Here is a 13,459-nt window from a genome sequence, read left to right as displayed (position 1 = left end):
CCCCAGACTTTTGTACATTTCCCTCCGGGTTTCATTTGTTACTTGACTCTTTGTGTTCTTTTAATGGTGTCGATGTTATTTCTTTTTTACTGTGTAGGTGTTTTACACTTTTATTATATACATATGCAGTTGTTTTTTTAATTAATCTTATTCTCATGAAGTGTTGTGTATCGTCCGGAAGCAGCTGTAGAAACGTAGACCTGTAGTAAGAGTCATCTGTACCTTTTTGACATGAACTTGAAAGTAAACAACGAAATGGAAGAACTCTTGGTGTCTTGTCGCCCTTCTTCTTGAATCTCCCCTCGTAACCATGACAACAACACCTTAGGATAGATCCCCCCCGATATGAGGAAGAACAGAAACACGTCGGTATTTTAAAATAAATATAATTTTATTACTTTGCCAGCTCATGGTAAAGTTAACAGTATATGAACATAGAAAGCATCGTTAATGTACAAACAACGACATTTACAACCGACAGCAAAGGACCACTCAGAGCCTCGAGAGGAGGCTTCACAAGGTCTCCCCCTGGGGGGGGGGTCTCCACCTGGGGGTCTGGGGCTCTACACCTGGGGGGGGTCTCCAGACTGTCAGACTGTACAGTAGAACATGATTGCACCCCCCCCCCCGCCTCTGAATGCGTGGGTGAGATCAGCCCTCCCGTTCCAGAGAGGGTCTGTACTGTACAGCTCTCTAACACTACATGTGTTCCCAGTACAACGGTCCGATAGTCCCGTGTTCTGTAGTCATGGAGGAACCAGAACCCTCACAACACAGGACACCCCGTTAGACATCTGGATATTTAAAGGTACCGCCTGCTCCGAGGCCTGAGTCTGGGTGACAGCCGCCGGTCTGATTGAGATTTGATTGATTGGGAGTCAGCGGCTTGTCTGTTCCCTAGCCTCGAGGTGAGGGGGGGCAGGAACAGCAGCTCCGCTTCTAACCGCGGGGACAGTACCACACGGTTAGCCTGTTGACCACAGTTAGCCTGGTGGACCAAGAGGTTAGCCCGTTAGCCTGGTGGACCAAGAGGTTAGCCCGTTAGCCTGGTGGACCAAGAGGTTAGCCCGTTAGCCTGGTGGACCAAGAGGTTAGCCTGTTAGCCTGGTGGACCAAGAGGTTAGCCCGTTAGCCTGGTGGACCACAGTTAGCCTGGTGGACCAAGAGGTTAGCCTGTTAGCCTGGTGGACCAAGAGGTTAGCCCGTTAGCCTGGTGGACCACAGTTAGCCTGGTGGACCAAGAGGTTAGCCTGTTAGCCTGGTGGACCAAGAGGTTAGCCCGTTAGCCTGGTGGACCAAGAGGTTAGCCCGTTAGCCTGGTGGACCACAGTTAGCCTGGTGGACCAAGAGGTTAGCCTGTTAGCCTGGTGGACCAAGAGGTTAGCCCGTTAGCCTGGTGGACCAAGAGGTTAGCCCGTTAGCCTGGTGGAACAGGCGGTACGATGGTCCCCCACGGCCAAGGTCAAGTTGAGACCTCCTCGTATGACCGTGAAACAGAGGCGGGACCCTGGGGTAGACCCCCCTCTTCCTGTCTTCCTCTAAACAGGAAGTAGAACACCGGGCGTTGCTACAGAGCTGCACAAAGCACACGTAGCCTTGGTGTGACTCTACAGTGAGCAGCGAGCTGTACGGCGCAACATTCAGCATGACACCAGACACAGATGTTGACGTCATGTTGTCGTCCGTGATGAACCCTGGGGGCCCATGAGGAACCCTGGGGGTCCGTGATGAACCCTGGGGGCCCATGAGAAACACCTTCTCCACCCAAACACTGTGGACCCCAGGGGTTCCTCATGGACCCCCAGGGGTCCTTGGTTCCCTAGCACCTCTCACCAGGAGAGATGAGATCCAGGAGAACCAGGGATAAGAGGGGCTCTGGGTCCTGGACAGATGCAAAGCCATCGCGCAAAAACAAAGAACAAAGTATATCTTTAACACTGCATATGATTCCTAAAGAACATCATGACACAATTCACATTCAAACGTGGTCCCAAAATAGAACAACTAAACTAACCCCTGAAGCGGCTTTCCCTTATGATATGGTTTAGTATGAGGATGTAAACTAGACTGAGCATGAGAATGAGAATGATAAATAACTGATACTCTGAGCCTCACATTGTCTGGCCAGACCTCTTGTTTCCATGGGAACCCGATGGGACCTCAGAAACTGTGAAGCCGTCTGATTGGCTGACCTAGTAGATCTTTCTTTCCTAGTGGCCCACTGGCTGTAGGAGAGGACATTCCGCCAATAGGAGCCAAGCGACACATAAATCCCTTTTCGACCAGTGACGGTAATAAACCATCAGGTTTAATTCATGTTTGCGTACTCGTTGATAGCCCAGTTAATTTCTACGCCTATGCCATAATCGTTTGCCATATCAATACCTCAAATCCTCGACCTGCGACCTCTACTCTAGGATAGGCTCAGAGCCTTTAAGTGCTTAGTGAGATGGCCCCGCCCACGATACCCGGTCACCCTGACCCGGGGGGGGGGGGGGGGGGTGTGAACCAAAACAAAGTAAAGAACCAGAGAGCAGAGGAGCGGCTCTCTGGTTCACTGCATGATGAAGACGACCGCTCCACAATCTCCTTTAGCATCACTGTGACGTACAAAGTGTTTCCCTAAAGGCCAAACGACATCCTTCTTAATCTCGAGTGTGTGTTTCACCTTCTGCGTTTCCACGACCTCAGCCGCCGCTGTGATTGGCTGAGAGGTGGACCGGCGAACGGCTTTCTTTGTGAGGATGGCGACGGCCCCTGTATTAAATAAAGACACTTGGTTCAGGGCAGCTCTGTCCTGACCGCTAACACAGGAATGATCAGCGGTGAAACACCAGCGAGGTGAAACACGGCTTATTGCAAGAGCTGTTCCTAAAGTCCAATCGGTTTCCGGTGACGTGTGGGGGGTCCGTTGACACGAGGAGCAAGCAGGAGCAGGAGCCAGCGGTGGGGATGCTGTCCTCCTTCTCTGCTTCTTCTCATAAGATGGAGGCCGGTTGCATTCTATTTGTACGAGCCATACAGAACTTTAATAAGAACTCTCCACCTCGCGGGCAGAACTCCTCGCCTGAAGACAAGAGCACGCCCATTTGTACCCAATTTCAAGCTTTTCTTTTTTCGTTCATTTCTTTAGTTCAGAGCGTTGCTTCGACTGCAGTGGGCTCCCTCAGAACTCCCAGACAGGAGCAGACACACCGGAGGAAATCGCTTGAAGATGTCATCAACCTCGTGGGCCTGTGATGTCGTCCTTCAGACGGTATGAGGTGCAACATGAAGCGCTACGGTGAGACGTGATGACGAGCGTGTCTCTGCAGACCTCGCTCCTCCGAGATCGACGCACTGAACAGATTCCTCAGCTTCTGAAGAGATCCGGGACTCGTTCAGACATTTACCATGAAAGAAATAAAACAAACCATTTAAATATAGGAGAAAATATAAAATATTAGACTTCTGTAACGTCTATATATGCAATAACATTCTAGATAAGGTTTTTTTAGGAGGCGTTACAAGGAGCCCCACTTTAAATCTCCATGTATCACCTTAAAGATAATATTAAGACAATGAAAAAAGCACCACAAAATGTTGTCATAGAAACAGACCTGACCATACCATGGAATATACAATGTCAGCCAAATCCCAACCAATAGGATCGAGAGAGAGAGAGAGAGAGAGAGAGAGAGAGAGAGAGAGAGAGAGAGAGAGAGAGAGAGAGAGAGACCCAGAGAGAAAAACAAACCCACTTTTTAAAATCCCATCATGCAGGTAAGAATTTACACAGGAGACCTGAGGAGAGAGAGTGTGTGTGTGTGTGTGTGTGTGTGTGTGTGTGTGTGTCTGTGTGTGTGTGTGTGTGTGTGTGTGTGTGTGTGTGTGTGTGTGTGTGTGTGTGTGTGTGTGTGTGTGTCCCGGGACCAGAGACGCAACCACCAGGTTAGGAACTGTCAGTCAAAGTGGTCCCACCAAAGAAAGTGGGGAGGGGGTCCGTAGAAAGAGGAAGGAGGGGGAGGGGGGAGGTGGAGGAATAAAGGTTCAGTAAGGGCTCTCAGGGGGGGGGGGGTCCACGTGTCTCTGGGTACATCTTGATCCATCCAGTCTCATCCTGTGTCTCCATGTTAGGGTCAGATGTCCCCCCACCCCTCTTCCAGACCCCTCCGTACAGGAGCCCTCCCTCCGTCACTCCGGGCCCCTGCCACCACCCTCAATGTCTGAAACGTCGTCATGGGAGCGGGGGCCCCCCCTGCTGCTGTCCCCCTCCCCCACCTCCCCCACCTCCTCCTCCTCCTCCTTCTTGGGGCTGCTCTTGTTGCTGCTGCTGGTGGAGGTGGAGGTGGTCCTGGTGGAGGTGGTCCTGGTGGTGGTGGTGGTGGTGTCGGAGCTATCTGCCTCCGGCGGTGACCCCGCCTCTGACCCGGCGTCGCCCCCGTCTCCTCCTCCTCCTCCACCAGTGCTGCCCCCGCTGCTGCTGCCGCTGCCCCCGCTGCTGCTGCTGCTGCTGCTGCTGCTGTCCTGGCCCTCCGAGTTCTCCAGCATCTCCTGGATGAGCGGCGGCATGGAGCCCGGGATCTCCATCTTCAGGGAGATGACCCGCTCAGCGCCTGGGGAGAGGGTGGAGGTCAGGGTGGAGGTTGGGGGTGGAGGTCAGGGGTCGGGGGTCAGGGTGGAGGTCAGGGGTCATGGGTCGGGGGTCAGAGGATAGTCACACACTCACAGACTCTTTCCACAGAGGTGTCCCTCATTGTTTATCCCTGAGGTGGCATGAATAGTTTATCGTTAATAATTAAACATTAATTTGCATTTTAGGACCATGATAATGGTATATGAAGTTAATATAACAGACTGTCAGACTGCCTGTCCATCTCCATCGTATCGATGTCATTCCACATCCCTTGACCTGAATGGCCATCCTGCTCAACCACACTTCAGCTCTCACAGTGTGGGAAAACACTGTCTCTCCCTCTCCCTCTCTCTCCCTCCCTCTCTCTCTCCCTCTCTCTCCCTCTCCCTCTCTCTCTCTCTCCCTCTCCCTCTCCCAGGAGCAGAACCCTGCCCAGCGTACCTTTAGCGCTGATGCTGCGCAGGTCGGTGATCTTCATCAGGGTCTTGGGGAACATGTGTGGTTTGCTGGGCCGCCGCTTCCTCACGTAGATCTTCAGGGCCTCCAGCAGCGGCTCCTGCAGCTGGTCCACCTTGGACGGCTCCTCCAGGTCCTGGCGGTCTGAGGAACACGAGGAGCCAGAGTTCAGAGAGAGAGTAGAGACACAATGCTCTCCCTCCAGAACCTCATGCAGCGGCAGTCAACAACACATCTGCTGTTTCATCTGCTTCCTGTAGCAGTTCAGACCCATCCACTGTCCTGGTCTGGACCAGGAGCAGGACCAAGACCAGGACCAGGACCAGGACCAGGAGTGGATCAGACCGGGACCAGACCAGGCCGGGACCCGGACCACCAAACCAAGAAGACAACTATCCACCAGGTTCTATGCTACCTGTGAGCTCAAAGATCACGACAAAAGGGAGATAAGTGGTTGACTACCTGGAAAGCAAGGAACCAATTCACCCTAATCAGTTTGATGCAGTTCAAAGTCCTGACGAAAGTACCAAAGTGCGTCAACTGAAACAGCAAGTGTTGTCTAGATGTTCCAGGACCTTTATGAGGCGTTTGAACCTTTAAACCACGAGGTGCTCCTGAGCTTACAATCCTTCAACTGGCTGGTTAGCATCACACCATCGGGTCCCACCAAGATGCAGACTGGGTGAACCATAAGGCTCAGTCTGGGGACCATTGCACTATGTATAAATGACCAACCAGCTGTAGGGCGCTGGGTGACAGATGGATGCAGATGAAACAGTCCATTTTATTATAGGGATAGGCCCAGATATCTGTCAATAGGCCCCGATATCTGTCAATCTGGCTCAGACAATATCTGTCTGAGCCAGATTCAGACGAGTTATTTATGTCAAAACAAAGCAAAAATATCAGATTCATGATTTTAACTGTTATAACTGTTGTGTGCACTTCACCCCTAGGCACCACCAAGGGGAAGTGTGTGCACAACACCACTAGGCACCACCAGGGGGCAGTGTGTGCACAACACCACTAGGCACCACCAGGGGGCAGTGTGTGCACGAGCAACAGCACTAAGAGAAGAGGACATTTGATGGTGGATGCTGGTACCTCACCAACTTATCACCAAGGTTAAGGAGTAGTGGCAGAGTCTCTCTCTGGATTACGCAACCGCCTGTAATGGTTTCTGCTGCTCCAGGGAAAGGTTCACACAGGAGGCAGTAACCACGAGCAACGATGACACACACATGTCTGACGAATCATGATGACACGCTCGCAGAGAATGAAAGGGAAATGGAGAGGGAGAGAGAGAGAGAGAGAGAGAGAGAGAGAGAGAGAGAGAGAGAGAGAGAGAGAGGGCTAGTGAGCGAGAGGGAGAGAGATAGATGGAGAGAGGGAGGGAGGGAGGGAGGGAGGGAGGGAAGGAGAGAGAGAGGGAGTGAGAGAGAGACACAGAGAGAGAGAGGGAGGGAGTGAGAGAGAGAGGGAGGGAGAGAGGGAGAGAGATGTAGAGAGAGATGGAGAGAGAGATGGGGTGTGAGAGAGAGACAGAGAGAGAGAGAGAGCGAGAGATGGAGAGAGAGAGAGAGAGAGAGAGGGGGGGGGGGGGGTATTTTGCCACACTGGAGGGTAAGAGCTGAAGTGTGGTGTAGCAGGATGGAAAGTCCTCATCCCCATTGACCAGCGGGATGTAAGGAGCGTGTTTGGTGATGGTGAGGCATGGGGAGAGACGGTAGGACTGGAGATACTAACTCTCTCCATTGATTGAGTTTCCATCTTTGTTGACGCTGACACTCTGACGCCCTCACAGACCCGTTCTCTACAAACCAGCCGGACCCAGAACTGAGAAACTGATCCACTGTCCGACCTGCAAGTGGCTTTAGAGGAAAGTGTTGGAGAAAGTTGCTCATTCCTCAGGTAACCTTGGCAAACGCAGTCCATCTGTCTCTCCCTCCATTCATCTGTAATTCTCTCTCTGGAGAAAGCTACCGCGGACGCTCTGACTGTGAAGCCTAAAACTCTGGGTGTAAACACCCTCATACCTCTCAGTCTGAGACCTCATCCTGACCCCCCGTCTCTGGTGCAGGAAGAAACCTCACCTCCAAACAAACCTTTTAACAGCACGATGTTAAAGGGGAGCTCATCAGGTGAGCATGGGTCAATAGTGGTAAAGTGGGTTTGGTGGTGATGATGGGCGCTGGGTGTGGTGGGGATGATGAGGGGGGCTGGGTGGTGATGATGAGGGGGGCTGGGTGGTGGTGAGGGGGACTGGGTGATGATGATGGGTGGTGGTGAGGGACACTGGGTGGTGATGAGGGGGGCTGGGTGGTGATGATGAGGGGGGCTGGGTGGTGGTGAGGGGGACTGGGTGATGATGATGGGTGGTGGTGAGGGACACTGGGTGGTGATGAGGGGGGCTGGGTGGTGGTGATGGGGGCTGGGTGATGATGATGGGTGGTGGTGAGGGACACTGGGTGGTGATGAGGGGGGCTGGGTGGTGGTGATGAGGGGGGCTGGGTGGTGGTGAGGGACACTGGGTGGTGATGAGGGGGGCTGGGTGGTGGTGATGGGGGCTGGGTTTAGGGGGGCTGGGTGGTGGTGAGGGGGGCTGGGTTTAGGGGGGCTGGGTGGTGGTGAGGGGGGCTGGGTTTAGGGGGGCTGGGTGATGATGAGGGGGGCTGGGTGGTGGTGATGGGGGCTGGGTTTAGGGGGGCTGGGTGGTGGTGAGGGGTGTTGGGTGATGATAATGGGGGCTGGGTGGTGGTGGGGGGGGCTGGGTTTAGGGGCGCTGGGTGGTGGTGAGGGGGGCTGGGTTTAGGGGCGCTGGGTGGTGGTGATGGGGGCTGGGTGGTGGGGGGGGTGCTGGGTTTAGGGGTGATGGGTGGTGGTGGTGAGGGGGGCTGGGTGGTGATGATGAGGGGCGCTGGGTGATGATGAGGGGGGCTGGGTGGTGGTGGGGGGGGCTGGGTGGTGGTGATGGGGGCTGGGTGGTGGTGGGGGGGGCTGGGTTTAGGGGCGCTGGGTGGTGATGAGGAGGGCTGGGTGGTGAGGGGCGCTGGGTGGTGGTGAGGGGGGCTGGGTGGTGGAGAGGGGGGCTGGGTGATGATGAGGGGGGCTGGGTGGTGGAGAGGGGGGCTGGGTGGTGGTGAGGGGGGCTGGGTTTAGGGGCGCTGGGTGGTGATGGGTGGTGGTGAGGAGGGCTGGGTGGTGATGATGGGGGCTGGGTGGTGGTGAGGGGGGCTGGGTGGTGGTGAGGGGGGGTGGGTGTTGATGATGGGGGCTGGGTGGTGGTGATGGGGGCTGGGTGGTGGTGAGGGGGGCTGGGTGTTGATGATGGGGGCTGGGTGGTGGTGAGGGGCGCTGGGTGGTGATGATGGGGGCTGGGTGGTGGTGATGGGGGCTGGGTGGTGGTGAGGGGGGCTGGGTGGTGATGATGGGGGCTGGGTTTAGGGGCGCTGGGTGGTGGTGAGGGGGGCTGGGTGTTGATGATGGGGGCTGGGTGGTGGTGATGGGGGCTGGGTGGTGGTGAGGGGGGCTGGGTGGTGATGATGGGGGCTGGGTTTATGGGGGCTGGGTTTGTGGTCCAGCTGCTGCTCTCCAACCTGCTGTAGCAGCGGAGGCTGCTGTGGACTTCAGGCTGAACTGTTCTTCTCATCAACACGGTTCAAGGATTACTTCTGATACTTTCTACTGTTAAAATGCATCCAAGCGTGAGAATCTTCACGCGATCAAACCGCCCCCAGATCATCAAACCAGACGTGCGGCATCGTATACCTCCGGTTTGTTCCAGAAGGTGGAGGGCATCGTCTGCTCCTCCGTCTCCACCCTTCAGACGCTCCAACACTGTGTGTGGGTTTCCTCCTCGCCACCTCCCCCCCCCCCCCCCCCAACTACAAAGGCCCCCGCCCCCCTGCTCACCCCCGGAGATGAGGCAGATGGCGCTGAGCAGGCCCGTCTCAGTGTCGTCCATCTCGATGGGCAGCAGCTGGCCGGCGAAGGTGAACACCAGGTCTGTGAGCGGGCCGAAGCCCGCGTTGTGCATCTGGGTCCGGTTCAGCGTCAGGCCGTCGGAGAAGGTCATGGTGTCCTGGTCCGGGGTGTAGCGCGTGCAGATCCTCAGGATCTAGAGGGGGGAGAGGGTTAGACAGGTCCGGGACTGGAGAGAGAGAGAGGGGGAGAGGGTTAGACAGGTCCGGGACTGGAGAGAGAGAGAGGGGGAGAGGGTTAGACAGGTCCGGGACTGGAGAGAGGACGTGGGGGGGGGAGGGTTAGACAGGTCCAGGACTGGAGAGAGGACGTGGGGGGGGGAGGGTTAGACAGGTCCGGGACTGGAGAGAGGACGTGGGGGGGGGAGGGTTAGACAGGTCCGGGACTGGAGAGAGGACGTGGGGGGGGAGGGTTAGACAGGTCCGGGACTGGAGAGAGAGAGAGGGGGAGAGGGTTAGACAGGTCCGGGACTGGAGAGAGGACGTGGGGGGGGGGAGGGTTAGACAGGTCCGGGACTGGAGAGAGGACGTGGGGGGGGGGGAGGGTTAGACAGGTCCGGGACTGGAGAGAGGACGTGGGGGGGGGGGGGGGGTAGACAGGATGTGGGAGGACATTCTGAAGGGTTTTCAAACTAGTTTTCAAACTCCACAAGGAGAGTAACAAAAGCGGTGACCTTCCTGTGACGAATAGAGGAAAACACACTCCCGTCTCACACACTGTTCTGAGGGGGTGGGGGGGGGGGAGGGTGTGCGTGCGACTGTGTGTGTGTGTGTGTGTGTGTGTGTGTGTGTGAGTCGGTATAAAGGTGTGTGTGAGTGAGTCTGTGTGAATGTGTGGTTGTGTGAATGTGTGTGTGTGACAGTACGTGTGTGTGACAGTGAGTGTGTATGGAGGTGTGTCTGTGTGAGTGTGTGTGAAGGTGTGTGTGTGTGCGACCGTGTGTGCGTGTCCTTTAATGAAGAGATGAGGCGTGCAGACACGCGCGCTATGGGCCTTTGAAGCTGTGTGAGGGGGCGGGCTCTGACAGTGAGTGGCAGGCGTGCATAACATGAAACGGAATAAAACATGGCTGCTGGCGGAGATCTCACACCGGCTGGCCGGGGCTGGGCAGCGTAGACACACACACACACCCACACACTGTGGCAACCCGGCTCGGGGAGTGAACCACCTTACTCCAATCAGCACACGATTCTCTTGGTTGTTCAGCCACAAACCCACTTTTAATCAAACATAAAGTATCTTTCTTAAAAGAACAAAAAGATAATAGGGTGGAACCCCCACAGCCACAACGGCTGGACTCTCCTTGCACCCAAGCGAGAGAGAGAGAGCCCTGAATGCACCTTGGAGCTTTTTATGTCTGCTCTCCCCTGGGCCTCAGGTGCTCTGCGTCACATTGATTGTCACGGGCTGGGTTGCCACAACACAGACACACATACACACACCCGCACACAGACACACACACACACCTAGACACTCATACGCACACACACACACACACACACACACACACACAGAGACACACATACGCACACACCTAGACATACATACACACACACCTACACCCCGCATACTCATACACTAACACACACACAATAAAGACGGGCCAACCACCATTTGGTATTCTCACAAATGTACAAAACAACAACACAGTCACACGCAACACGTTTATAGCACTCTAAAAGCACTTGCTTTCATTTGATACTAAGTCATGATTACGGTTCTCAGCGATGTGTGGAAGGACTGCTGGTTCAGGAGCGGGAATCAGAGACCAGGTGTCCTCTGGTTTACATCAGAGTCAGAGACCAGGTGTCCTCTGGTTTACATCAGAGTCAGAGACCAGGTGTCCTCTGGTTTATACCAGAGAGTCAGAGACCAGGTGTCCTCTGGTTTACATCAGTCAGAGACCAGGTGTCCTCTGGTTTACATCAGAGTCAGAGACCAGGTGTCCTCTGGTTTACATCAGAGTCAGAGACCAGGTGTCCTCTGGTTTACATCAGAGTCAGAGACCAGGTGTCTTCTGGTTTATACCAGAGAGTCAGAGACCAGGTGTCCTCTGGTTTACATCAGTCAGAGACCAGGTGTCCTCTGGTTTATACCAGAGTCAGAGACCAGGTGTCCTCTGGTTTACATCAGAGTCAGAGACCAGGTGTCCTCTGGTTTACATCAGAGTCAGAGACCAGGTGTCCTCTGGTTTATACCAGAGTCAGAGACCAGGTGTCCTCTGGTTTATACCAGAGTCAGAGACCAGGTGTCCTCTGGTTTGCATCAGCGCTGGAGTCAGAGACCCTCAGAAAGGATCTCAGTTCAACATGTGAGAAGCCTTTTCAACCTCACTTGAAATGAAAGAACGCTCAGGTTTGCATAAGTGAGGTTTTTCTTTACATCTGTGTGTATGTCTGGTTCTTTGTGTGTGTGAGTGTGTGTGTGTGTGTATGTCTGTGTATTTGTGTGTGTGTGTGTTTTGGCATTTGATCACTTCTAGTGCCCATGAGTCAAGCACAGAACTCAGGAGCCGGCCAGAGAAGATGGCAGACAAAGGGCCATCTTCCCCTAGAGTGAGGAATGGGTCCCTCCGACAGCACACTTCAAAAGAAGTCCATTCTTCCTGGCTGGCCTTGACTGAAGAAGTCCTTTGCAGACAAAGTCGTTTCCGCCTCAGTTTCTCTTTTATCGCTGGACGTTCCCAGAGCTCAGTGGGGCTCAGCCCAGACGGCAAATCAGAAATCTTTTTTGCGGAAAGGGGCGAGAAACTCAGCAAGGTGTTATTATTCTTATAGTTATTATTTTTCCACAAGCAGTGTGCAGAGCAGCAGCCGTACAGCCATGATGTCGATACTCAGAGAGAAGGGGAGGATGTTCAGCGAGGGGAGGAGGTTCAGTGACCGGACGTTACCTGGAGATCAACACCAGCAACACTCCACAGCTGCCTAGGAATGAAGACCGTGGACCCACAACCACACTAGCTCACATACAGCACACACTTTGAACTCATTACTCATTTTCCAGTTGATAACTGAATGTACTATATTTTGCTTGTTTGAAGCTGCACACTAATGCTAATGTGAATGCTGATGCACTCCTGAGCATCCTGAAAGGAAGGATCGATGCGCTCCGTGTTTATGAGCTGTGTTTTTGCTTGAAGCCCTTCAGAGTGCTCAGGGTGGGGGTCTGTGAAGCCCCTTGAGACTGGACCTTGGATTAAGGGCTCTACAGGTTCAATCTCCTTGGCTCGTCTAGACAGCGTTGGTTCCATCAGGTTAACCCAAGAACAGACGAGCAGAGCGTCTTCCAGTCAGGAGGAGACTGCCCCGTCTCATCCTGGCCTCTTCTGGGCAGCGGGGTCAGGGCGGCGGGGGGCGAGACGCCTGGCCCTCAGGTGTTGCAGGCTTGGCTCGGCCACGGTCGGTGTGTGGGCGTGGGTCAATGGGAAGCATTAGTGGTGATTAATGGTTGCTTTGTTCCTGGCCTGCCCTGGAACAATGGAGTCACCGAGATCCCCGTAGCTCACTACAGAAGATAGGCTGATTTAAATCGTTGTCTTGTTGACAAACCCATGATCCAGCAAATCATCATCCAACATCACTTGCAAACTGCAGATAGTAAGTAAGGTAGACAAGTTGTGAGAGTGTGTGTTGATGAAGGCTGGTCGAAGCAGCCTCACCTGGCCGGGTCTGAATGGACTCTGGGGCTGGGTGGGGCTGCACACCTGTTGCACATTGAGGTCTCAGTGTGCACGGGTTAGACCAGCCATCACCACACACACTCAGAGCAATCTCCTGCATGGCAACAGGGAGCATCAGGCCATGGATCATTAACTACAAACTTACAGTAAACCGGCTTCAACATCACCACCCTGTGTCCTTGTCTGGAGGAGCCCAGTGAAAGTCACCTGGGTGGAGTGTGGCATTGCACAGAGATGCATACGTGTCTTTGAGGATAGCTACCTGCCATTGTTGTGTAAGATGGCCCCCCACACCAGGGGCCCCGTTTGAACCAACCCTGCTGAAACGGCGCAGATCCCTGCAATGAATGCTGGGATGGTGTGTGACATAACTACCTCTGCACTGCACAGTGGGGGGTGCCCACCAGTATGAGTCATGCAGCGCAGAGCGAGAGAGAGAGAGAGAGAGAGAGAGAGAGAGAGAGAGAGAGAGAGAGAGGGAGAGAGAGGGCTAGTGAGCGAGAGATAGATGGAGAGAGGGAGGGAGGGAGGGAGGGAGGGAGGGAGGGAAGGAGAGAGAGGGAGAGAGAGAGGGAGTGAGAGAGAGACACAGAGAGAGAGAGGGAGGGAGTGAGAGGGAGAGAGAGATAGATAGATAGATAGATAGATAGATAGATAGATAGATATAAACTTTATTTAATAGTAAATAATCATAATAAATTATACAAAGATCAATAATATTACAT

General features: G+C 54.1%; 1 protein-coding gene across 1 annotated transcript in view; it reads right to left on the bottom strand.

Annotated features, from left to right (window-relative positions):
- Positions 1-2,210: 2,210 nt before the first annotated feature.
- The window catches only part of LOC311365283 (retinoic acid receptor beta-like), a gene marked incomplete at both ends in the record, with an annotated part of 45,232 nt that continues 33,983 nt past the window's right edge, over positions 2,211-13,459 (bottom strand). Inside the window, 5 exon segments of the mRNA XM_084484802.1 lie at positions 2,211-2,225; positions 2,669-2,804; positions 4,409-4,595; positions 5,057-5,215; positions 8,984-9,188. Coding sequence (XP_084340928.1) covers positions 2,211-2,225; positions 2,669-2,804; positions 4,409-4,595; positions 5,057-5,215; positions 8,984-9,188 — 702 coding nt within the window.

Source organism: Micromesistius poutassou, assembly GCF_964030765.1.
Source record: "Micromesistius poutassou genome assembly, chromosome: 20".
Lineage (NCBI taxonomy): Eukaryota > Metazoa > Chordata > Actinopteri > Gadiformes > Gadidae > Micromesistius > Micromesistius poutassou.
This window is presented reverse-complemented; position numbering and strand designations above follow the sequence as displayed.